Here is a 27885-nt window from a genome sequence, read left to right as displayed (position 1 = left end):
AAGAAGAAATTCTGTGTCTATGTCTAAAATTTTGTCTGCTCGCTGTTCATAAATTTGACTAATTCATTTATTTTAAGTACTGCTTGTACACGAAGCATGAGTATTTTCTTTATTCATTCATGTCTTGTAGAAGTGTATAATTTTAAGTGGAAGATTTTTTTTCAAGTATGGTGGAGTGTAACGATTTAAATATTGTTCGAAGAAAGCTGACAGAAACACTTGGGGAGAACACAAAACCGTAAGTAATAAATTAAGAATTAATTGCGTTTAGAAATTTTTTGATCATATACCTTGCAGATAATATACATTCATACTCTATTCAAGTAAATACAAGGGTTGCGGGTAATTATTTGTTTACTCATCTTAGTGACCAGATTTTTAAAACAACAAAGCGGGACATTTGTAATAGTTTCGTGAAGGAAAAACAGGACGGCAATATGTACACATTTTAATACAAAAACTGGGTACCAGTTTCATAGATCGCAGGCACATTAAAATCGGATATGGTAAGACTGCAGAATATGGGCTGCTTAGGAGGAACGTGGTTCATAATTTTTTGGTAATGTTGTAGTTAGTAATCGGGAAAAGTAAGTTTGAAGGTGCGGATTTTTTTTTTTTTTAAAAAAAAACTAGAAATACGTATCCAGGTTGGGCGCTCTTGGAAAAAGTGACATAGTGGCGCACATTCCTGCACAAATATAGTGAAAGCAAAAAATGCATACGTTGTTAGGTAACACTTTACTATACCGGAACATTATGCACGGGTAGCTGACGGATAGCCCCACAAACATTCCGATAAGGTTAGGTTAGTTTTGGTTAGGTCAGGCAAGCATAGTTAAAAAAAAAGGGGCGGTTGGAAACACTGCCAGGGGCTTACATCATCCAACATATGGAGCATCCGGTTCACGTAGGAAAGCAATGTCAATTGTGCGTCGGTGAGATATTTCTATTGAAAAATATATGATTTTCCTGTCAAATAGATTCCACGATGAAAGAAAATACATCGACTATCGTTGGAAACCTTAGAGAAACTCATTTCCGTAAGTAGTTTGAAAATGAAGAAATGTGTGTCCGATGTATGAAACTGTGACCCAAAAATTGGTACGTCATAAATCACGTTCAAAAAATATTAACCCCATAAAGGGATACAACTATTTTTTGCAATGATTAGCGTTTCAAAATAAGTTTACGATCACCCTTAATTTTAACTATGCTTTCCTAACCTAACCATACCGTGAATGGTTCGAGGGGCAAACATGTTTTCCACCTTTACGCGAGACGCCATATTCTCACATGCAAATGAACGATCCATGCAACGGGTCTCACTTATTGCACAACACTTTAGCAACGTTGTGTTATGACTATGTATGGAGAATCATAACAGTAATTGACAAGCTTATTTTGCAATTTCTAGACATGACCGCTAATTTTTAACTGCAGATAAGTGATTACGAGGCCAAACTTAGTGAGTATACCGAATTTGAAAGCAATTGGAGATACTTCCGGTATTGTACACTTATACCTAAATTTTCAAACGAGTGTAACTACTACTGTCGCCAGGTAGTGAGCGGTGGCGAAGCGTGGTATCACTGGAAGGGTAGGCACAGGGGTGTGACTTTGTGTTGTTATGGGTGCGACTTTTTTAAAATATGAAAAATATAACCTTTAAAGTTATTTTTGAAAATGTAACAACATATTCTTGCATCTATCAACGTACCTGAATAGTAACTCTTGATGTGTGGTAACTCGTAAATCGCATTTCTTCATTTTATTGTAAATTGATGCTGTAGATGTCATTCGAGTGGCAGTCCTCAATGCTCCGATGCCCCTTCTTTCTTCCTATGCCCGGTAATAGGCTTTTATGCTTCTTTTTGTAGCATTCCAGAGTAATACAAGTCATTATTCCCCTTGCTCACTTCACACTCACAACAATGAAAGCCGACCTCTGTGGAGGAGTGGTTAGCACATCGGGCTACGACGCCAGGGGTCCATTCATCAATTTCACATCACTCATCCCCATCTTCGCAAATTAACCAACAGTAGCACAAAAACAAAGTGAAATAAACCAAATCAATCAAACCAATTAAAAAATGAATGAAAAGAAAAAACAAGATAAAATATAACAGTAAAACAACAACTCAACAGGAGTAAATCGAGAAACTAACGAAAACGCAGAACACTGTGATACAAACATTTTTTCGCCCTCTGAACAAGTTGTCTTTGCCTTTCTAACCTCAATTCCCTTTTCCCCTCGTTGGATACTCCACGCTGGGCAAGAAACAGATGTGAAGCCTAGTTTGTACCGAGTGTCCAGCGTTGCCAACCTCCCAATCAGGGTAAGCATGCTGATTAAACTCTTAAATTTTGCTAAATGCAACTAAATTGTGCTCGGATGACTTAGTCTTATGTTCATTTTATGCATCTATTTTGGGGGGAGTTGTGATGTGAACATGAGTTGTTGATTAGTTAGATAATATTGGTAATTTCCTCCATTAAATTAATTACAATGGTTTAACTAATATAATTGTTTCAATATAACGCTTGAAAACGTTTGAGAAAATTCGACGATTATGAAAGGTGGCAGCTTGTTTTATCTGTGACCCCAACTTTCTACCAATTTCCTTCAATAAAATGCTCCTTGTGAACTAAGTAAGGAAAGATAAAGAAAAGAAGATGTGGACCAGGTGTGGCTGGATCGGCATGCTACATTTTGTTTGGAAAAAATAAGAACTGATTTTTTTTTCTTTCAAAATATGTTCCTCTGAATTCAATTTATCTGTCTCCCTGGAACACATGTTTGTAGATGATGCTATATTTCACCAATATGCCAAACTCAGGGTGCTAGGTACCAACAAAAGTTCTTGTACTACGTTTAGCACAATTATGCTAGGGTTGGCATCACTGCATGAGGCCAGACTCACTGTGTCCATTTCGGGCAAACGTGCCCCTGAAATTATGCTTTCCCGCATGAATGACATAGAATGTTATGGGACCAGCTGAGGCCCGCGGAGAAGTGGCTCGACATGCGACGATAGAGCCCCTGGCAGGGATGGAAATTTGTGGAAATTATCGGAAGGCCTAGAATTTCAGTTTTCTTGTATTAGGGCGTCGTTTAATAAAATTGTAAGTAATAAAATTATCCGTAATAGCCAAATATATTAGGGTAGGCCTGGCCTCCTGGCCTCTTATGAGGCTTCGCCACTCGTAGTGAGAATAGCAGAAAGTGCTGAAGACCAGAAATTACATGGTCAGGTGTTGGGAAGTATTTACCGAAGCATTTTTAATGCTAAACCTGACCTCTAACCTAACATCGAACACTTACGTGACATATTAACAGCACCAGTCCATATCAGACACTGTGCTGTATTTTTCCAACTCCATGACATACAGACAAAAAGTACTTGTCTCCTGCACAAAAAAAATGCACACCGATGTCATACACATCCATAACTAAAGAATACATACATCCATGTAACAGGCCAGGCCAGGTTGTAGATCATGCACATACAGTTTAGAATCTGGTGAAAATAGCTCAAAAGCAAGCTTCACCACCAGGTATTAAATAAATAAATACTGTATAAATAATAGTTTTTCTTGTATGTACGCATTGCTTGCATTGTAGAATTATTTATTTATTTTCATTTTGACTAAAGATACAGTTATATGTCTGATGAAGGGAGCATGTGTTCTCCTGAAACTGTTTTCTTATGCTTGTAATGATCCTAAACTACAGGAAAATAACTGTGTAAATAACTTACATAATATAGTAACATGCACTCTACTCCAACCAAGCTGACCTTTAGAAAGAGAAATCGTTTATGATATTTTGTTGACAAATGGATCTTTTCAGTACATCCTTCTTTTAAAAGAAAATTTTGTAAAAGTTTAAACACGTGTGATTAAAGTTCACCTTATTAACCTGAGCTTACTCGAGAAGGGGGGGGGGGGGGGCTGTCAGACCAACCACATTATTTTATGAAAAAAATAAAGGTAACACTTTACTATACCTGAGACAGATTCCTTCAAATTTACAGGAGAAAGTACTTACGGAATTCATTTTCTGGAGTGTTGTTGATGTTCCGGAATGTAGTTTTGGTCCATTTTAATGCGAATCCATGTGGTTTTATACAAAAATCTCTCTCCAACGTGCTATTTCTGCTCCCGCCATTTGCAAGGAGTGCTAATGGAACCTAACCTAACAGGCCTAACCTAACCTAGTAGGCATACCTCGTCCCCGTAAGTAAGTAAAAAAGTCAATTTAAAATTCCTAAAGTGTTTTTAATTTTTTTAAAATTATTTCCGACGCGCTATTGCTGCTGCCGCAAGCTATCGCCATGTTGTGTGTGGAATAAACAAGAACAGTAAGTACTCGTAAATGTAAGAAATATACATTATTTTCGTTACAAATTCCATTATTTCACCTAAATAAGTGTTCCGGAATGCAGAATAGTACGTTAGCAATGTAAAAAAGTGCGAAAGAAATCATTCCCAGGTGTCTCAGGTATAGTAAAGTAGTACCAAAATAAAATAAACTAAGGTATTCACAGTATTTCTGTTTTAGTTTTGTTCATAGGGGTCTCGGGTTCAAATCCTGGCCTGGGCATGGATGTTTGTGAGTGTCTATTCATCATATCATCATAGCTTTCAAAATATGTATCAGGACCACACGTGCACTGGATTCCTTTCAACCGAAGTATATGCGTTTGCAATTTTGAATTGTTTGCGGAAATTGACTAGAGGTCCCGTATTGATATTTACTTCTTTTATTTCATTTTTTTTTCATTTGTCCTATACAGTGAAGCCACATAGTGGTTCGGATCCCATTTTAAACTGTAGGTCTAGTCCCAATTAGGGGCTATCTCTGCATAAAATGGATGTAAAACAAAAACTCAAACAAATTTGGCCTTTAAGGCATTTTATCATGAAATTTCTTGTTTGAGTTCTTTGAAAGTAGCCTACCGGGTATTAGAATTATATTACACTCCTACTCTGCATTCTACCAGCTGATCTCCATGGCAGAGTGGTTAGCACATTGTGCTGCAATGCCAGGGATCCTGGATTCGAATCCCAGCTTGGACATGAGTGTTCTTTTGTCCCTTCATCATTTTCATGTCCTCATCTTCACGATTAGCCAAAAGTGGCAGAAAAGTTAAGTAAAATAAACCAAATCAGTCAATCAACCATAACATTATTTGTCTGATGGTATGTCTTTAATGTTTAAACCATTAGCAACTATGAATGAAACATGTGCAGAAAAATCTTTAAAAATTATCATTACTGAAATAACACATAATTTTTGTTCACCAGCTTGCATGCTACATAAAGTACCTAAATGAGAATCATACAAGACAATCTGCATTATTAGGAAAAATTTACTAGAGTGAGCATTGTAAGATAAGTGGGCCACCTCAAATATTACATTTAAATTATTTTTTTCAAATATTGAAATCAGAGGCATCTCGTGAACGCTTGTGGTACATGCTGCGCATGCGTCAATTGTGGGGAAAAAGGACAGCTTTCTCTGCGACGACATTTATGAGCATTTCTACATTCTAATTTCTTCATATAGGAGAAGTATGCATTTTACACGAGAGCTCTCAACTAAGCTTGGATCTGAAGTGAAAGAAAGTAATAATTCTTTTCCCACAATTGATGCATGCGTTACTTCAGATCCAAGAAATGTTATATAAGCTTAGTTCAGTGCTCTCGTGTAAAATAGATACTTCTCCTATAAGAAGAAATTAGAATGTAGAAATGCTCATTAATGTCCTCTCAGAGCAAGCTGTCCTTTTTCCCACAATTGATGCATGTGCAGCATGCACCACATTCGTTCACGAGTAGCCTCTGATTGAAATTTATAATTGGTTTAAAATTTCATCAGGGTCAGAAAAACAAAGGTTGGGAGGATGTATGAATAAAAATTCTGGTTGACAAACCTGTATTTAATTTCCTTCTGTTCTGCTAGTGTATTCATTCTGCTTTCTTTTCTTTTTTTAGATATTTCTCCCACATGAAATTATGGTTTCAATCAAAGGTAAGTAAACATAGTTGAGAGGAAAAGTAGCTTGTAAGCATGTGCTGTAAGTAGATAAGTCATAACACTGCAAATGCTATGTGTAGATTTTCCTCATATTCAATTCAGTCCCTTTCTCTCGGTGTGTCATTATATACACACTGGATGAAACAGAAATAAGAGGTGTGTGCGTGTGCATGCATGCTTTTTTTCTACACAAAATATCATGCATACAAATGAAAGGGTTTATTTCAGGTTGAGTTTGTGCTTATGTAAATCAAGACTAGACCAGTTTAAAGTTGAATCGGAACCACTGGGCAGTGGAATTGAACCCATAACCCCATGATTACAAGGCAACTACATTAGCAACTTTTTGTGAAGTAGAAGAAGTTGTACAATTATTTCTAGCAAGAATAATTACAGAAAGAAAGAAATACATTAAGAATTCACTTTCTCAGTTCAAACTGTCACGGATTTGCAAAGATTTGACCTAGAATACTCCTACATTGTGTCCATCACTGTAAATGTACATATATAATCTATTTTTAAGGTCTCCCAGATGGCCTTTGTCTTGTAGTCAAGCAGTTCTGGATTCAACATCTGGTGTCTGATAGATTCAGTCCCCACTAATCTATTAGTGCAGTAAAGTTTTGTTCTTTGACTGTCTGGAAAAGGATATTACTGCAAGTAGCTAGCTATTGAAGGGTCTGTTTTATGTTGCTCACATATATACCAACAACACAAAAAATATAAGTTTTTTTTTTTTTTTTAATAATTCTTAGTCATCCCTTTTGCAAGGAGTATGTGGCCCCAAGTCCCTCCTAAATTCACCAATGCATGTAAGTCATGAAAAATAGAGAGTAAAGAGATTATTTTTACATTATATACCAGGGATTTGAAGTTCAAATGCTACTGGATCAATAAGTGAGGTCTAGTTTTGTTTGGAAAAATCTTGGAAATTTGTGATGAACATATCATTATCAAGACAGTTTGGTTCCTTTTTTACGTTGATGATATGATATTAAGTTCATAAATAATCTGTCTTTTATGTAAAATTTTGTTCCACACAGTAAACTGCAGTCATATTGTAACTTGGTGCTTATTACTCACTATTAAATAAAATAAACAACGTTAAAGTGTATTAAGTTAAGTTTAACACTACTTACGTGAGTGAGTATGAAACTTTTTGGAACGACGTTTCAGGGTCCAACTGCCCCCCCCCCCCCATCCCTTCTTCAGGTTCGTAATATTTTCCTAAGCACTGAACATAGTGCTGCTTTGAAAAGTGTTGAAAGAGGGTTAGGTGGAGTGTAGGGTTGAAAACACTTAAAAATATCCCTGACACATTCCTAATTAAAAAAAACTCCACATATTAAAAATCCCATAAAGACAAACCACCCATTTCAATTTAAACCACTTAAAAACGGGGGAACTCGTAAAATCGATAAGAACCACGTCAGTTGCACAGCCAGCACTGGTGAACAACTCCAATCTGATATGAGGTAAAAGCTGCTTGCCCTCCTATTCAGTCCCACCCTCCCCTCCTATTTCATCACCATTCCAGTATGAATTCTCGTTCCACACTGGCTGCTCGGATGACCTCCGGAGTAACATGAAAGCCAATCTTAGGTTCTGTTTTCATTGCTTTATCCCATTTTTTGAAAAGTCTTACCCACCCTTCTTCCATATTGCCATCATTCCTGTTAAGTTTTCTACTCCTCCCTATGCAGCTTTCACCTCATATCAGATTGGAGTTGTTCACCAGTGCTGGTTTTTATCGATTTTACGAGTTCCCGTTTTTAACTGTAATCTTCTAACATGGTCCATTTGACTGGTGAGCTGCTACACCCCAACATTTCTAAATGTTGTTTGTGACCATACGGATCAATTTTGTTTCACTCACATGTCTTCCACAGTATGTCTCTTTCCATATTGAGCAATGCAACATTGCCAAATGCCACAAAAAAAGTTAAATTTTGTTATTGTCTATGTTTCCACCATATCATTCAACACTGGGTGGGCACCGGGCCCACTTCCAACGTTAGAAAAGTTCCCGGATTTGAACCAGCCGGAGATCGAACCCGGGACCTTTAGCATGGTAGTCAGACATGTTACCGACTGAGCAACCGCTGCCACACATTGTGAGAGTTTTTATTATATACAACTGAAAGATACAACTCTAAGCTATTTTTATACATAAGCACCGTTTCTGTTGAGACACTTATCATATCGGCAAACAAGGTTTACAATACCCATGTCAAAGAAATCTGCCGCCTGTGCATTCAGCCATGCAGTAACACTGTCCTTGACCTCTTGGTCATTGTTTGCGATACCAAGGGTCTCTGGTTTGAATCCCGCTCGGGCTTGGTTGTTTGTGAATGTCCGTTCATAATTTCATTACTCATCCCCATCTTCGCAAATTAGCCAAAAGGTACAAAACGTGAAGTAAAATAAACTAAATCAATCAATCAATCTTGGTCATTGTTGAAGCGCTGTGCCCCTAGCCACTTCTTTAATTTGTAGACAGGCATAGATTAATGTTCACTAGAAGTATTTGGAATTGTTGGCATGAGGCACCATAAAATCAATCTGGGCTGGATGGAGTAATGATTGTGTTCTTAGCAATGCTCAAACCAAGGACCTTCTCCAACATTTTCAGTGGGAATTGTTTAACCACCCTCCTTACAGCCCAGATTTGGCCCCTATCAATTATCACCTCATTCCACAAATGAAGAAGTGGCTAGGGGCACAGTGCTTCAACAATGACCAGGAGCTCAAGGACAGTGTTACTGCATGGCTGAATGCACAGGCGGCAGATTTCTTTGACATGGGTATTGTAAACCTTGTTCACCGATATGATAAGTGTCTCAACAGAAACTGTGCTTATGTAGAAAAATAGCTTAGAATTGTCTCTTTCAGTTGTATATAATAAAAACTCTCACAATGTCCTGGTGTTTCTTTTATAACCAAATGGAAGTTACTTTCCGAATGACCCTCGTATGTACTCATATATAAACACAAATTCACACAGAAATATATTTACAATCTTATTTATGTACACAGAAACATATATAATTCTTTTAAGGCTTTAATTTTTTTGTAATGTTCTTTCAAGATAACACAGCACCATGCTCTAATAACCTTAACCATGCAGGGTTGACCCAGGTACTCATTTTTAGAAGCTGGGTGAACTGGAGAAACACCAGGGTGTGTACCAGTCTGGAAATCCTGGAAAAGTCAGGGAATTTAATTTTTCTGGAAATGTCAGGGAAATTTACTGTTTTTCTGGAAAAATCAACATTTTTGTGGAAGTACACTAAAAGTAGGCCTTTTTGGGAAAATAAAAAAGGACAAGGAAGAAATTTTAAATTTCTTGTGGAAAGCTATGCTGGATGTTACTGTAGTTACACTAGAAACTGTATATTAAATACTCCAGGAAAAGGTCACATTGTGAACTATTTTCATGTAGAAATCTACTATCAAAAGGGGCTATTGGAATTTACCACTTTTTTGTTGCAATTTTTGAGTTGTATTTGGTAGATAGAATTAATACAGATTTGTATTACTACATTTTATTACAGTTGTGTATTATTTATGCTGTAATTGTTGTGAATTTTTTTTCAAGAAAACAATTCTTTGTTAGTCAGAAGTCAATTCTGCCATTGTCACTTTTATATGTGAAGTGAATATTCTAATAAGTTGGTTTAATGGGATTCTAAGTGTAGTGTTATCTTCTTACATATGTTGAAATGCATGAATTGCCCTGATGGCGTTAGTCTGGAAAATTTTGGTTCTACAAAACTAAAAGTTAGGGAATTTTTGTTTTTACGAAATTGAAGACACCCTGATGATTCAATGGATATGCAGAGACCAGAGGCGTGGCATACAGGTAACAGCAAGATGTGAAGAATTAAAAGTTGTTTTGAATAAAATAACAACATTGTTAAATACATTAACTAATAGCGTTGCCGTCGAGTAAATATTGCAGAGTACATTTTTTCTGCAACTGACAGAAACGAAGAGGGAGGCAGTTTCCACCCCTGAAGAGATAACAAGGGGAGAAGACACCAATGCAAGGAAAAACGGGAATGACTTTGAGACAGTGAGCTACGGGGCTATTCATATACCTGTTCATGGGCCCAATTACCGGTCATGTCTGCCGGTATATGCCAGTGTTGTCACATCGGATTGGCAGAAAAGATCTAAATCCCGCCTAACATGGAGATACTATTTGTCTGAAACAACTAGAGCTAGACTGCAAAGCCAAGACAGGCTTGAACTACAACTGAGACCGGTTTGGTAATAGATGAAAAGATAGTTCCTCCGTGCGATTCGTGATTTGGACAAACCTTGCTCCAAAATATTAAGTTGGCAACAGTAGTTCGTACAGCTGGTGTTCTCTTCCACAATTTGACTGGCTGGAGGAGCGGAATTCTGTCATCTGCTCACCGCACAAATGTTAAACTGACCCGAGAAATGTGTTGTTCATCTTCTTCCCCTTTCCACCTCATTTGCAAAGAAACAAGTGAAGAATTGACAAGGCTCGACCACTATTCACTGGGTTTTCGTAGTAATTGTCTCATGAGTGGTAGTTCTTGCTAGGAGTGTTTGTGGCTAAATCACTGAGCGGATTGCAAAAAAGAATGAAATGAACAAAAATCTACGTCGAAGGCATGTTTTTTTTAAGGGGGGAGAGTAGATGATAACTTCTAGTAGAATAATTGTTGTACTGATGACTGATAACACCTTTGAAAAACTCCGCCACTCCACTAGCAGACACATTGATTAAAAAATTCCTATGTGAAATCGGCCATCCTTGAAATCAAACTTTGGTCTCCCATGTGGTGGTGGTCTGATTCTCAACCGACTGGACGATCCTGGTTTAATCTGAAGACAAATGAAAGAGTAAAATCATGTAAGGTATGATACATAACGAGGTCACCTTGGTGGCTTGGTGCAGTGGTCCACTAGTGGGGTTCAAAACTTGGCCTGCAGGTGAATATTTCTTTAACAAGAACTATTACTACTACTTTCATTATATAAAAAAGACGTTAAAAAATTAATGTTAAAAACTGTACTTACATATGCGAGTATGTTGTTCCTATTTTCCTTTCTTTAAAACTAAGTTTCGGGGACTAACTATCCCCTTCTTCAGGTTTGTATAAAAAACTAAGTACTTAACATGGTACCACGTTGAAATGTAATAACAGGATTGTGGACAAGGGTTGGTGTGGATACATTTAAGATATTATATCCCCCTCTAGACGTATTTAAAAAACTCGTCGTTCTCTAAAAACTTTAACAATTACCCTATTCCCATGTTAAGAACATTAAAAGACTAAAAACCTGTATGTATGTAACATGGATAGGAATAGGGTAATTATGTATGCATATGTAAGTACAGTTTTTAATGTTAATTTTTTAACTTCTTTTTTATATTCTGGAATTGTGAGTAATACACCACAAAACCTACAAAATACTTCCATTATTACTGCTGCTCATCCTTCTTGCCAAGCAGTGGATAATTTGAGGAATTTTCTTGTGCTTACTACATATTTTAACAATGTGCATGTATATAATGGTAGTAGTCATGTCATTTTCTCCCTAACAGTGTACAAAAGAAGAGTTTGACATCGAAGCAAGGAAGCTTCTGCGAGACAGCCAGATCCACCTTCACAATGAGTTCCTGTTAGAGGTGTTGAAGAAATGTTCATCTATTACTTTAGGACACACTTCCGAAAAGGAGCATATGTCGAGGAAGACAGAGTCCTCAAAGGATAAGAATAAGAAGGGAAAATCAAAGAAGAAGTCGAGGTCAGATAGAGGGCCGTTCGAGGTAAGCATTGCTTTTGGATAATAAGAAAAATGTGCATGTGTGCTCGGAATGGCATAGTGATACGTAGTTTAATTTATATTGAATCTGTTGATGTAGGGAAATCATTGCATTGGTACACTTGTCAAATGCTGATCCATTGATCAGGACCTGTACACTGATTCTGTATGAACTTTATCCAGCAAGCGTGTAAAATCAGTTATAGCAAGATTTTATCCCACACACTTTCAATGGAATATTCATAAACATGATATTTGTACATATAGTCACAAGAAATGCTCGTTTTACTATTGTCGAGAATGCCAGAGATGCAACAGACAAGTTGGAGGTTCCCTGGTGCTGTAGTAGTAACATCATCATCTTGTAATCAAGTTATACAGGTTTGATACCTGGTGGAGGCTCATAGTTCTTCGGATTCCACTTTAATCTGTGGGTCCAGTCCCGATTTGCCTTTCTGTGCATAACATGGACTTGAAAGCACACTCAAGCAAGCAACAGACAAAATGATGTCACACATAGCAGATATGAACTTTCGTATCAAACGTATGAACCAGTAATGATCATTATAGTATAATTATATTGTAAATTCAGCTTTGTCCATTGTGGTTGTAACAATTGTCAAACAGCCAAAGTATTTGTACAAGAAATACTGAAAAATTTATTGTGGAAATTGTGTACAGTATAACTTGCCTAACCTTCAAAGATGGTATTCCTGGAATTCTATGTGCATTTTGTTTTGCCTGTGATCTGATATTTCTATGAGTAGTCTGTACTTTAGTTTAAAATACTGTCATTGTTTTAAAATATAAAGACATGCTTCATATACCCTTGTTTTCTAAACTAAATGTCAAGCAAAAATTTGTAAAACACTATTGCTGTCAGTGGCACGCATTCATTTAGGAGGTGAATTTAGGTTTTCCATGGTTTTAAAGAACCACTCCTTATAAATTTATATGCCCCTTGCCATTTGATTTTCCTTCCACATAAATCACTTGTATAAATTTTAATACAACAATGAGTATGAAGTATTTAGCAAGTGTTCAATCTGAAGAGGTTACTATAATAGTTTACAGTTGCCGTCATAGTTCCTATGTGTTGTATTAATAAGAATGGGTAGATGTTCATGAGGATGTCCAGTGGTAGTGGAGAAGCTTTTCGAATCACATATGAGCTTTTGTACTGCCTCAGTTGTCCAGTGCATTAAGTGGTTGACTTACAATCTCACCACCAAAAATTCTGGGTTCAAATCCTGCCCTGGCCATCCACGTTTGTGAGTGTCCCTTTGTTAATTTCATATAATCATCATTTATCCTCATTGCCGTGGTTTGTCAAAAGTAGCAAAAAGCCATAAATTAAGAAAATACAAATACATGTCTAGGTACTGCCATCCTTACATGTATTTTTTTTTTAGCTCAGAGTGATTATTGTGCATAATAATATCAGGTTTTTTCAAAATTTCTCAAATTTGCTGGCGCAACTACCTCCACAATTCTATTTACAGTTAAATGTTTTTTTTTTATGAGTATCAAACAAAATCCATGTGCACTATTTTTTTTTAACTGCATTAGAAGGCAATAATTAAGCAGGAATCAGCAAATGCTTTTATTGATATTTTCTTAGTGGTAGTAAAAAATAATCTATTAATGTGCATTTCTAATGTATATCCAGTACTATTTTTTAATGATATTCATGCAGAGGAATGAGTCAATATGCTCAAAAATCTTTGTTTCCAGCCTATCGAGGTGCTGGCTGACTTCAGCTACAGGGTTCCAGAGGTTCCCTGTGAAGATGGCAACAACCCTTACAGATTCTGCAGCAGGGAAGGTTTTCTTCCGGATAGGTCAATGATGTACGGTCATCTGTTGATAGCTGCTTGGGAGATTGGCCTTGATGGTGCTGAAACATCTGTTGCTGAACTTCTAGCTACTGCTGTACAGGTAAGATTTTCCTTACAGTTTCTTGTAGGGTAGGCATATGTCAGAAATAAAAATATGTAGTTTCCTTGTAAGTTACAATTCCCCCGAAGGAATAGTTTATTTGCAAATTTAGTAATGCCTTTATGAAAATAGTGAATATTGTTTTCTCCAAAATCCTTTCGGTATTTGGATATCACTTTTTCACATGTTAGATATTTCTCTCGTCTTGTTATTGTTACAAATTCAACATTACAGTGTTTTTAATTATTTATTTGTTTTATAATACATGGTTAAGACTATTTTATTCTGTTGTAGAAATGAAGTAATTTTATGAAAGGTTTGTTGTTGCTACATCTCAGTTGTTGAGCTGCTTGTTTAGCACGTCTTCTTCACTTAATTGTTTTTTATGTATGAATACAAATTAGGCTGAGCCGATGCTGATGTATCAGTACCAGCTGATACCAGTGGTATTGATATCGGAAAGTATTGGCTGGATTTTACGTAGCAATACTTGCCGATACTTATTTTAGTCTTTTGCAGGGAACGCAAAGATGCCATGCAACACTTTCACGGGCTCTTATTATCCTGGAAGATATGCAAAATTGAAGTTTAATTTATTTTGCACATATTGTGTGAAAAACTGTATTTTGTGATTGCATAACAGGTATTTTGATATTCTCGTGTAATTCTTGAATATTTTGAAGCAAGACTGCTAAAGTTAATGCTTGTAATTGCAGTGCAATAGTCACCCACTAATATGAATCAATATTTTGAACAACTTTTAATTGTCACTAGTGATGTGACAAAGCTGAAAATTTACCAATGCCGATATACTCACCGATAATTTTTTGGAACAAATACCGATGCTGATATTTAACAAATTCCAATACATAAGATTATTCAACAGAAATGTAATGTTATTTTCAGCATGACAAAAATAAATTTGCTATGTACATTTCTATTGTATATTAAACACAGGAATAGGGTGAGAAAAGTGCCAGAAAGGCGGATAAACAAAAGTGATGAAGGAGACAGTAAACACTTACCACACAAAATAGAAGATGTCAATATTTTGTTGGGATATACCTCACAGTGTATGTGACACTGTGCTACCTCTTTTCCTCTCGTGAAAATGCCGTATATCCCACGAAATATCAACGTCTTCTATTTTGTGTGGTAAGTGTTGACTGTCTCCTTCATCATCTCTATTGTATATTATATATGCATACATACAAATATATTCTCAGGGGTTTAACATTACTTCTTTGAAATGCAAAATGAATTCTTGTTCTTAATTTTGTAAATTTAATGCTGGCAGAAACACGAGTTTTTGAAGCACTTCTGGAAGTAACCTACTTCTCTTATCAGAAATCTGTCCAGCTACACTGAACACTCATTCAGTGAATACTGATATGCTGAAGAATTTTCTCACCACATGCTTCAAGCTTGAATACTCATTTTTAAATTTCCAATACAACAGCAGATCCTGGTCATGTGGAATACTTGGTTCAGCAATGTACTGTTCTATTTCTTATTTTGAAGTAGGTTGATCCTCTGAACGAGAGTTTGCAATAATTTTATCACAAAAACTCCACAGTGGTGAAGATTCATAAACTAATTTTCAATAAATGTTACAAAATTAAAATATAAAACTCTAGTATTATCGGTACTGATTTAAATATCGAATTTTTGGCAAAATGTCAATTTCTACCAATTTTCATACATCTGTAATCAGCTTTTACACATCTGGCGCAGTGGTAAAGTTGTCGTCTTGTAATCAAGGGGTCCCATGTTCGATACCGAGTGGAGGCACATAGTGGTTCGGATCCCACTTTAAACTGTAGGTCCAGTCTCAATTAGCCTTACTGTGCATAAAGTGGACTTAAAACACCAATTCAATCAATCAATCAAGCTTCGGCACATCCCTAATTGTTACAATTTTCAAGTATGGGTATTGTTTCAAAGTGGTATCAGCTCAGCCCTAATGCAAATGAAAGATTTGTTCATTGAAGCAACATAAAGACATGTTCAGTTCTTACATGTTTAGATATTTCCACCTAAAACTGTTTGTGTTATGTATTTTACTATCTTGCCAAGAAGAACATTAATTCATAATTGGGAGAAGAGAGACGCGGTAGTAGATAAATACGGACAAAGTAGTACTCACTTTATCTGCGAAACTGTTTTTTTTCCCTTGTTCTCTTAATTTCAGTGGCCACTGCCACCATCTTCATTAGAACAAAGGGGAAAAAAAACAGTTTCACAGATAAAGTGAGTACTACTTTCTCCGTATTTATTAAGAACATTAAGTTTTCATGGACATCTTATAGCATTAGTATGGCCAGATCTGGGCGTACTTGGCCCAAACTCCTCCTCAAATCTTGTGATATTACACTGCTCTAGATTGTAATTTTTCTAGAAACAAAAGTAAGCAATTTTAAATAGATTTTGGGGTGCTGAATTCGAAAGCAATTAACTGTTGTTGTTTGGCTCTTGCTTATTTTTATATTATGCAAGGGACTGCAAATAAAAGACACACACATGTTGTATTGTATGCCTGATAGGCAGGAATCTTATTTTTCACAATCGCGATTACTCCAAAGAATACTAATTGTTGTCAAAATTCTCTTACAAGGGGTAAAATGGCATGCTAAACTCATTTTTCATTAATACTAAATCGGAAATAATGTAAATTTAGCATAATTTTTCTCTTGATTTTTACCACATTTGCACAAATTATGTAAATAATACCATAAAAATTGTACATTTACCACAGTCCGGATTAGTCTTTCTGTGCATAAATTGGACTTTAAGAAAGTAAAAGAGAAACATTTTGATAAACAGTACAATTTTATGAATACAGTTCTCACAGTTGATCTACAGAGTGACAGATGCATTGGAACTTGCTATTTCTGTGCTATTTTCCCTTAACAAATTTCCATTGGCCCCCACTCAGAAAAAGGACTTAGCTACGTTCCTGTCATATAATCTAAGAATACTTTGCGTTTATTTGCACGTTCTGTGAATCCAGAAAATAAATTAGTTCTTTACCAAATTTTCATAGGTTATAGGGAAAACTCCGAGCTGGGCTGAGAGGAGGAATGTAAAAGAGACAGTTCTTCCTTGTTTCTTTCAGACTTTAATGAGGAATGTACTGATAGCACTCTTTGGAAGGAGGAAAGGTTACAAATTACGTGAAGGTCGCTTCCAGTATGCCATGGGGGCTCCAGTTTCTAATCCTTGGCTCCGAAACACAGCATGCATTGTGGATGAAACTAGTAAGAGGTAAATATTGTACTTTTTTTTCACCTTAATATGTATAATATATTGCTTCACTTACTACATGTTATCTCTAAATATTACAGAACTCGTTTCTCTGAATTTGATGGAACGTCACCCATTTCAACACGTTGTATTAATCACATACTGTACATGAAAAATATTACAGTAAATATGACACAATAACAAGGCACCACACTGTAAATCATAAGACTTGTATTACTGTAGTTTGTATGTAGTTACTGTTGCAAAAATCGTTACTGTTACTAAAGACACCTGTTTTTAAACTGAACTAAACCAGCAGCATCTTTCTCAAGACCATGGTCTGCTAAGCAGCTTATTTATTCAGCGATGCAAGGTCACTGCAGCAACTTCCGTCACTGTTGTTTTCTGGCTTTCGAGATGGAAGTCTACTACTTAATGTTTTCAAGTATCTCCCCAATAGTCCTCACGATGCAGAGTCAAAATCAAAATTTTTAGGACTCCTACTGGGAATTGAACCTGGAACCACTTGCACTAAAGGTGAAAGTACTAACCTTTGGGCTATGTGGGAACTTACAATTTTTTAATCATTTTCAATAATGACACACATGATTTATTACATCATTAAATGGAGCCACTCTGATCTAGTCAGCATGGTATCTTGTTGTCGCAAGAGAGTGCTGGGTTCGATTCCAAGCATATCTAATCTAAAGGTTGGGAATTTCTGACCTTGTCTCTGCATAAAGCAGCTATGGAGTTAACCCAACCTCTAATAAATGGATATATTGGTGTCACGTGCCAGTTCCGGCGACACAATGAAAAGTGCAAGGAATAAATGTTTCCCGAAAGCGACGATAGATGGCAGCATGCCATATAAAGAAGAGCAGAGTTCATTGTAGAAACTAGGAGCGGAGAAGAGTGATTATATATATATGATAGTAAATGAAAAATATATAAAGGAAGAGTATAAAAATTATAGAAGGAGTGAATAAAATGTTGTATATAGCCAATTAAGATAAATAAGAATATGCTCGTATATGAAACAATTATGAAAGTTAATAAGTGAGCAAATGAAATCAGAAATGTGTCTCCTTTTTGATCCTAGTGATCAAAATTTGATTTAATACCTCTGACGAGGAGAACGTCGTCAGCTTTTGTATTTGTCCGTCCCTCAGTGGCACTGTGTTCAATTAGACGCCCCGAAGCACTTACGGTTGCACTTCTTATTAGACGCACTGGGCCATAAGCAGCGCTTGCTGTTAGCGATCCTGGGCTATTCCCCTTTTGGTCGTTACATAGAAGGTGGCGCTATTGTCAGTTTAGACGCCCCTAATCTTTCTATAAATATAGCTTGTGAAGCGGGGAAAGCGAGCGCATATATGGAATGAATGAGATTACACTTTAAAAGGAAAGAAAATAAATTAGAAGAAAGAAAACAAGAAGAAGACTTTTCCAAAATAGAAGGAGGAAAAGAAGAAGACTTTTCCAAAATAGAAAGAAGAAAAGAAGAAGCCTTTTCCTAAATAGAAAGAGGAAAAGAAAAAGAAGTCTTTTCCAAAAAAATAGAAAGAAGAAAAGAAGAAGAAGCCTTTTCCTAAATATAAAGAAGAAGAAGTCTTTTCCAAAAATAGAAGAAAGAAAAGAAGAATAAGCCTTCTCCAAAATTAGAAAGAAGAAAAGAAGAAGAAGTCTTTTTCCAAAAATAGAAAGAAGAAAAGAAGAAGAAACCTTTTCCCAGATCAGAGATAAGAAAAGAAGAAGAAGCCTTTTTCCCAAAATTACGAGAAGAAAGAAGAAGATGATGATTTCCTTTCAATTATTCATATATATAAGAAGAATATAACCGACGTAAATTTGAAATCAGCATATATATATATAATGGCCGCGGTGGCTCTGTCGGTAACGCGTCTGACTACCATGCTAAAGGTCCCGGGTTCGATCCCCGGCCGGTTCAAATCTGGGAACTTTTCTAACGATGGAAGCGGCCCCGGCACCCACCCAGCGTCGAATAACCTGGGTACCTGGGGGAAACCCTGGGGGGTAAAGGCAGTCAGGGGCGTGATGCTGATCACATCACCCCCGCTCACGACCGGATCAAGAAAGTGTGTGGCGTTACCCCCACACCCCCTATACGCCTTCATGGCATGGTGCTATGCACAGGGGAGCACTTTACCTTTTATATATATATATATTTCAATGTATATACAAGCTTCGCTATATATTTTCTCTGTATTGTGTACAGTTTTCAGAATATAGATCCACATTTAACTATATCCTCTTGGCTATAAAATGCTTTCTTATTTGGAATTCTCGAATAAAGAACCTATCCCCTGAGATTAAGATATCTGTAGCCATTGTAAATAACATTTTTGTAAGTACCTCCAGGGTCGTAGCATTGGGGGCAGGGGAGAAAGTTAAGGGTAGCAAGAGCATGGTGCTGATCACATCAACCCCAAAAATTGTACAGATCGTGAACATCCCCTCTCCCTGGAAAAAAAAGGTACAGTGCAGTGAGTCCAGGGCGATTATCTTTATAAATCATTTATTCTCCCAAAATAAATTTGATATACGAGGTTTGGCTAGAAAAAAAACCGGACTGATGCTATGAAATCTTTTATTCGGCATTTTGTACAACAGGAACTTTATCTCCTTCAAAGTACTCCCCTGCATGATCTGTACACCGCTCCATACGAATTTTCCATTGCTGGAAGCAGTGTTGCCAGTCATTTTCGGAGATCATGTTCATTACATCCGTCGCTTTTCTTTGCACAGCTTCTACTGTCTCAAATCTGGTTCCTTTTAGGGCGGACTTCACTCTGGGGAATAAAAAGAAGTCACAGGGAGCAAGGTCCAGCAAATACGGCGGATGTTCTAACACTGGGATGCCATATTTAGCCAAAAATGTCTTCACTGACAGGGCCATATGGACAGGAGCATTGTCTTGGTGCAGAATCCATGACTTCAGTTGCCACAAATCAGGTCGTCGTCTTCTTACTCGCTCACGAAGGGTTTTCAGCACATTAATGTAATGATGTTGGTTTACAGTTTGACCCTCGGGTACCCAATGAACGTACACAATGCCTCGAATGTCGAAAAAGACAATCATCATGGCTTTGAATTTGGACTTGCTCATGCAAGCTTTCTTGTGACGTGGCGAACTCGGGGTCTTCCAAAGCATTGATTGGCGCTTTGTGGCAGGGTCGTACGTGAAAAACCACGATTCATCACAGGTTATCACTCTCTCTAAGAATGTAGGGTCTGTTTCAATGTTCTTCAAAGTGTCCGTACAAATGTTCACTCGAGCTTCCTTCTGTTCCAATGTCAGGTTCCTTGGCACGAGTTTTGAACACACTTTACTCATGTTCAAATTCTCGTGTAAAATTTGTCGAACACTTTCTCTGTGATTTCAGCAACAATCGACGATCTTTTCGAATCACATCACTCACTTTTTGAATGTTTGTTTCCGTTTTCGACGTGCATGGTCGTCCTGAACGTGGGTTGTCTTGGATCGTTTCCTGTCCTTCTTTAAACCATTTAAACCACTCAAACACTTGTGTGCGTGATAAACACTCATCCCCGTACACAGATTTTAACATGTCGTACGCTTCTGTTGCGGATTTCCCCAGTTTGTATAGGAACTTCATATTGACACGCTGTTCCATTTTAATACTCAGCATTTTTCCGACGGAGCACAGACGCACGTTCCGCTTTATCCAAGGGCCACAGCGAAACTGAGAGGCCTTCACCCAGGGCAATTAGTCATTCTGTAGGCAGGGTATGGTAGTATAGAATCATGCATTGCTCAACCTTCGCGCATTCGTTGTTTGCCAATAGCAACATCAATCCGGTTTTTTTCTAGCCCAACCTCGTAGCTTTCCCTTGCTACAAGAATTTATTCAAACTTTGACGTTTTGCAAAAACTCTGGAGCAGTGTCAGCCACTACCAATAATTGTGGATATCACTCACAATTTTTTCATCAATATCGTCTCAGTGTTACCATCTTACAATGTGTTTTTATTGTGTCAAAATGAAATTGCTTTCTTCCTTCCCTCTCCAGCTGTGCCACTGAGGTAATGGATGTTGGTGAAAATTTCCACCTGCCTTCTGTTAAACCCACGTTGGATGAAGCAGAGCAGAGGGCAGCATTTGAAGTGGCCTGTGGCTATGCGGAAGATGTCCCTCAGATGCCTGTCTCAGCCTACGATCTCCTTGAAACATTTCAGGTTTTACATCACATCATTTTACATTATTTTTTCACAAAAATATTATCTTATTTGCAAAAGCTTGTGCAGTTACTTTTGAATATTACTAAATAATACACTGAATTTTATTTTGAAAAAGTAAAGTGTGTGTGGAGATGGGCATCATGCTCTCATCTTGTTTTGAAAGAAACTTTCCAGATAAAAATTGAGTGTATTATTTTGTACTGTACAAAATTACAAATGAAACGAACTATGCTTTGAAATAGGATACTTTCTTGATCCTCATAGCAGAAAATACATATTTACTATTTATAATCATAATGACATTCCTTTTATTACAAAGAGTGACATTTTAAATCAAACTTCTTGTTTGTATCATGAGACAAAATGCAAGTAAAAGACCTGTATACTGAACTGAACAGATTCAGATCCAAGTTGCCTGATTGTTTATTTGTGACAAAACTGTTGATCCCATAGTTGCCAGTTCTTTTAATCATATTTTTTATATTTATCACTAGAGGTTTCTGGCTTTTACACAGTGTTCGAAATGCAACTCTCTCCAGTTAGGAAAGATTATGCAGAACCATGTGTCATTGTCCCCATGTTAAAACATAGGAGCATCACTTCAGGTAGCCCTAAGGTTTAAGCCCACTTCGAGCACTCCGTGCACATACATTTTCTTTTGCTTTTGGTATCCATCTGAAACAATATTTTAACATTTTTATTTTTATTTAGGTTATTTCTTGTTTTTATATTTTTCATTCCTTTCATTGCAAGATAACAATCAGCCAATCTTAGAACTAAGACTCTTGGCCCATTCTTACAACAAAATCTAGTCAATGCGAGAGAAGAAAAGAATGCATAAGGACAATAATACAAACCATGAATAAAAGTTACATAAAAAAATAAACTAATAGTAACAATGTTGTTTTATAATTGAAGGAAGTGTAGAGTGAATTAATAAATCAAGATGCATAATATTGATAGCTAATATTATACAGGGTGTGTCAAAAATCCCTGACCACCCTTTATAAAATGAAAGGGAGTGTAGATTGCAGCAATTGGTCATGGTAGTAATATGTTAAGCCTTTGGGAGAAACATTTTGGTGCATGTCATGACAATGTCTGCCATCTTGGTGACCGCCATTTCGGATTCAACTTAATTTCTTTAGGGAAAGGGGTCATGTGGAGTATGGTTTTGGGCTAGAATTTCAGCAGGAATTCAGTGGTGAAGTCAGATTTATCAAAACTTTAATGATAAGGATGTTATGGGCATATGAAAGTTACACGATGTGTTCAATATGCTGTTCTTGTGCCATGCACATGTTGAGACATTGAGACGTTTCTCCCATGCTCTGTGGACACTGAGCAATATCTCAAGTGTGCTTTGTGCACAGGCATCCAGTATCCGTTGCTCCAAGTGACCCACATCCCGAATCTTTTCGGCATACACGATTGACTTCACATGACCCCCACAGGTAAAAATCGAGGGGGACAAATCTGGTGATCGGGGAGGCCATTCCACTGGCCCACGTCGACTGATCCATCGACCAGGGAACTGGAGGTCCAGATAGTGAGGAACCTGTCACCCATAATGAGGTGGTGCCCCATCCTGCTGAAAATATATGGGGAAGCTTCCATCCTCCGTCAGAACTGATTGGAAAAATGTGTTCTTGTAACAACTTCAAGTAGCCCTCTGCATTTAAATTGTCATGAATGAAGAATGGGCCAATGATTCGTGTCCCCCAGATCCCGGCCCACACTATAACCTTCCCAGCACCAACCATATTGCTCGGATCTCTCCACAACGGGTTCTCGGAGGACCAATACCGCATGTTCTGTTTATTCACTTCCCCATTCACATAAAAATTTGCTTCATCAGAATGCAGAATATGCAATGCAAAGGGTCCTGGCGAATTTGCTCCATAGCCCATTCACAAAACTGCATTCTCCTATCCAGGTCATCCTCAGAGAGATGGTGCTGCAGCTGCAGTTGTACGGGTGCCACTTAACACATTCGGGTTTGTACCTCTGGTCTGCGGTTTTTGTTTGTTTTTCAAAAAATCGTAGAAAAAATATTTTTAATTTGTTTTTATTTACCACACATTTCTTAAATCTACAAAACTTCCTCTTTTCAATGAACAAAAATTTGTTAAATTTTCTTTTCATTTTCAGAAATTTTTGAATATTTTTTCAGCAATGTTTTGTGAAAAAAGAAAAAGTACAACATTATAACAAATGTTAATATAGAGATATTTTGAGTTCGTAATCTGGAAATTTCAATAATTAACTACATAAACTATCAATACATCTTTTGAATCTTACATAAGAATACTTCTTATGTGCACATAACAAGAAATAATTACAAATTACAGGTAATTAGCTTTTGTATGAAAAAGTGGCTGCAGGACAGGACCAGACGATGTATCAGTTGGTTCTGCGTCATCTGTAAAAATAAATAAATAAACTAAATAAATAAAATAAATTTTCATTTGACATACACTATACAAAATAATAAATGTAGGAGAATCAAGCAAGAGGCAAGATGAATAAACCCAAAAATTTACCTCTTCTCACTTCATTCATAAAATACTATAGTTTGCAACACTGTTTATATTGTCAACAATTAATTATTATGAATAAAACCTACCTTCCAAATCTTCAAATTCATCTGCATCATCAAAATCGTCGCTAACTTCAAACTTTGAGGCGGAATCCTCATGCAGAATTTCCGCTATGCAGCCTGGATCTAACGACGCCATTCTAAACAATGCAACGTACATCAACCCGAACAGTCGCAGGTGCGAGATAAAAATAGCACATGAGTCACCTAGTGGTGGGAATTTCAACAGAGGGGCTTGAATGAACACACACATGAGACGAAGTACGACATAGCCGTAGTTCAATAGGCAAAGCTATTGCATATCGCAGGATGGGCTAAGCCCGTCGTTCATCCACATTGACTTTAAGTGCACTGTGGGCTATGCCCATCGTGAGACCCCAATGTGTTAACCTTCTTTAACACCCTGCAAATGGAACTCTGACTGACACCACATTACACAGACATTCGACGTGTGCTGTGCTGCGGAAACTTGGCAAACGATGCTAGCACTGCCGTAGCTGTTCCTTCGTCTGTTGCAGTTCTGGACCTACCAGATTGTGGCCTGTCCTGGACTGTACCGCTCTCTTCTAACCTGGTCAGCAATTGGAGCACTGTAAAGTGCAACACTGGCAAGTGCAACACTGGCTTCCATTGAGAGTTCCATTCGTTGAAATCACGAGCTACAGCACGGGCACTTCTGCCCCCCCCCCCCCCATCCACAGCTTGATGATCTGGATTTGCTCGGTCTTGGTCAATGGCATGGTTCAGCACCTGCAAATAATACGTAATTATCACTTTCATATGCCCATAACTTCCTTATCATTAAAGTTTTCATAAATCTGACTTCACCACTGAATTCCTGGTGAAATTCTAGCCCAAAACCATACTCCACATGCCCCCTTCCCATTTAAAGAAATGAAGTTGGATCCAAGATGACGGTCACCAAGATGGCGGCCGTTGTCATGACATGCACCAAAAAGTTTCCCCCTAGGCTTAATAACATATTACTACCATGACCAATTGCTGCAACTACACTCTCTTTCATTTTATAAGGGGTGGTCAGGGACTTTTGACTCACCCTATACAAAGTTACTAAGAGGTTCCTGAAGTAGTTTTTATCCTACTGCCCTGCCAGAGTACATCTTTGAGATTTCTTTTGAAGCTGTTACAATCTGATAACATTAGAACTCTTCTGCTAGACTATTTAGGAGAATCTCTGTGTGCCTATTCTGCATTTTCATGTAGGTGTTTAAAATAGTTTTGTGACATGGTAAGAATGTTGTCTAGTGTAGATAGTTGGACAGTAGCGAATGCAGCCCTCATGTGAATTTTAAAATGCAATTTTGGAAAGTATAGAATCTGTTTACTTACTTTACGTACAGAAAATGCATGAGTTTTACTACATAAGCTGCACATTTATTTCAGTTCTGTCGTAATGCTCTTGAATAATGGGGGAAAAAAGCCATCTACGTATTCTCCTTATTTGGGTGATGCAAGCAGTTCTTGATATCTATTGGCCTCCCTGATGGCACAGTGGTCCCGGGTTCGATACCCGGTACAGGCACAAGTGGTTCGGATCCCAATTAGCCTTACTGTGCATAAAGTGGACTTAAAAACACCAAATTAACCAAATCAAATCTTGATATCTATTCCTCAGCTGGAAAATGTATATTAAAAGTGTTTATATTTCCACGTATTTCTCTTGAAGAATGAAAACGCTCCCTCTTTTAACTTAATATTTTCAGTATTCAAAGCCATATTGCCGACTGAATGCTGTTTTCTCGTATCTCAATTTTTCGTAGGTTAATGTGTCACGTTCCAAAGCAATGTATGGGTCTGTTAAGTGGTGAATTATCAACTTTAATACAATATTTACACAAATCTTGTAGTGTATTTAAAATCCACATACATCAAACTTCAATCAGCTCTCCTACCAAATCAGTGCAGATGGACAGCAGCCGACGATATTAAGGCATTTCCGGTCTAACATTACTTTTTCGATCTTGGTATCTCAGTCATTAGTGCATCTGACTACCATGCGAGAGACCGGATGTAGTGCATCTGACTACCATGCGAAAGACCCGGGTTCGATCCCCGGCAGAAGGGAACCAGGATTTCTTCCACCTGTTCAAGCAGCTCCTGCACCCACCCAGTGTTGAATAAAGTGGGTACCTGGAGGGAACTCTTGGGGGTAAAGGAGCATGGTGCTGATCACAACACCCCCAGCTTTGGCCGTGTTCAAGAAAGTGTGGGTCCTAACTCCACACCCCCTATATGCCTTCATGGCATGGTGAAGAGCACAGGGGAGCACTTTACTTTACCTTTTTTTCTCCTTTCATTTGAGTGCTTTTAGCAGTTCTATTAAGTGACGCATGCCTAGAGTGAATAAAAAGTAAAACTTCAAAAAGCACCCACATAAGATTGTAGATTCTGCCCGACACTAGGCTACATAGATCTCTTTCAGCTCTTCACAATCTATGAAGAAAACTGTACCTCTCATACTTAACAATGACAACGGAAGATGTAAAATCTTCCCCATGATGCAAATCAGGACAAGTGGGTATGCCTTTAAAAATACATGTTAACAATTTTAATATCTTGTTATTTTTATTACTACTCAACCATTAAGGTTTAGTGGCAAATGGGATCAAGTAATGGCTTTAGTGTATTAATAATAATAATAATAGTGTTCTTATTATTACTTTTCAAAACATTGATAGAGCTACAGCCTTTGAATGCATGCGTTAATAATGACAACAAGGATGAATGAAGAACTGATGAAATGGCTGAGAGGACAAATACAAGGAAACCATCCAGGATTTGAACCTGGGACCTCACAACACATTATACTGACCACTCTGCTACAGTGTTCAACATGTGTTGCATATTATATTATTAAGAAAACAGCTGCAAATTTAAAAATAGGAAAGTACCTTGTAATGTAACAAGAAATAAATATTTAACCGTAACAAATTAGATTAATCCTTTTATAAACATTAGCCAAAACGTGCCAAATGTCTTATAATTTCGGTCACTTCTTTAGCATTTTTCCCCTTTCAGGTTCACAAATCAGTGTTGCCATGCCATTCTGTTTATGCAATAAATATTGAAAGGATTATTGGAAAGCTGTGGCATCCTTCACGGGAAGAACTGGAGACGAGTGAAGAAGCCAGCAATCAAGTATCGTGTTAGAAAACTGTGATATTATAAACACTGCTATTGTTGAAACTATCATTTTGAGTTTTCCATAAATGAAAATTTTGAAACACACTTAATAGCATGCCCACCTCCGTGGGAGTGTTTTGGGAGAGTTGTTAGCACAGCATGCTATAATACCAAGGACCCTGGGTTGGAATCCCAACCTAGGCATGGATGTTCTTCGTGAGTGTAACCTTCATCAATTTCATCATATCATCACTCACCTTCATCTTTCTCAATTAGTCAAAAGCGAAGAATAAACCAAACTTAAGAGTGCATAATAATAGTTCAACTATTGACCTGGAAATATGCTGATTTATGACTTTATACCAAAGGATTTTACTTTATGTGACTACTCTTTGGTTTTCTTTTTTAATGGTGCTGTGATTCGGGGCTCTAGCTTCTGTTCCCAAGAATATGTACACAGATATGAGAATTAAACATGACTTAAGCAGTGTGCCAACATAATTAAGAATAAATAATATAAGTGGCACATTTTTTTTCAACACAATTCAAAATCATTTCATTAGCAGATTCATTATTCTTGTTACGTTACCTAAAGAAGAGTGTTTGATACAGTGCAAATATTGTGTTTAAAAAAACGGTAAATATGCAGTATCACCCGAACGGATTTCTTCATTTTTACAGAAGAAACTACTTACTTTAATCAATTTCTCTGATGTTGTGGAAGTTCATGAAGGTGTTTTCTTTGATCGTTTAAGCTATTTGACCCGGAATTCCTTTTTCTGTTGTGAGAAATGTTTCCAACACGCAGAGGCGATTGCTGCCATTTCCTTGCTATTTGCCTGTGTTCGATGATATAATCCCGGGTCAGTGTTTCCAAACACGCTTTTTGTTT

The 27885-nt window shown here is 37.2% G+C and overlaps 1 protein-coding gene across 1 annotated transcript; it reads left to right on the top strand.

The window, feature by feature from the left end:
• The first annotated feature begins 111 nt into the window (after positions 1-111).
• Positions 112-27885, top strand: LOC145998555 (transcriptional adapter 1-like). Its single transcript, XM_083134984.1, has 7 exons — positions 112-238; positions 5998-6034; positions 11625-11849; positions 13580-13783; positions 16899-17047; positions 21082-21247; positions 26889-27885. The coding sequence occupies exons 1-7, from the start codon at positions 168-170 to the stop codon at positions 27018-27020; spliced, it is 984 nt and encodes a 327-aa protein (XP_082991110.1). The 5' UTR covers positions 112-167; the 3' UTR covers positions 27021-27885.

The sequence above is a fragment of the Lepisma saccharinum genome, chromosome 14, assembly GCF_977018435.1.
Source record: "Lepisma saccharinum chromosome 14, izLepSacc3.1, whole genome shotgun sequence".
NCBI lineage: Eukaryota > Metazoa > Arthropoda > Insecta > Zygentoma > Lepismatidae > Lepisma > Lepisma saccharinum.
This window is presented reverse-complemented; position numbering and strand designations above follow the sequence as displayed.

Excerpts from the sequence above, each read along its gene's own strand:
- LOC145998555 (XM_083134984.1), top strand. The coding sequence starts at position 168 with ATGGTGGAGTGTAACGATTTAAATATTGTTCGAAGAAAGCTGACAGAA. Across the intron at positions 6,035-11,624 it reads AATTATGGTTTCAATCAAAG|TGTACAAAAGAAGAGTTTGA; the intron begins GTAAGTAAACAT and ends TCTCCCTAACAG. Across the intron at positions 17,048-21,081 it reads GTGGATGAAACTAGTAAGAG|CTGTGCCACTGAGGTAATGG; the intron begins GTAAATATTGTA and ends TTCCCTCTCCAG.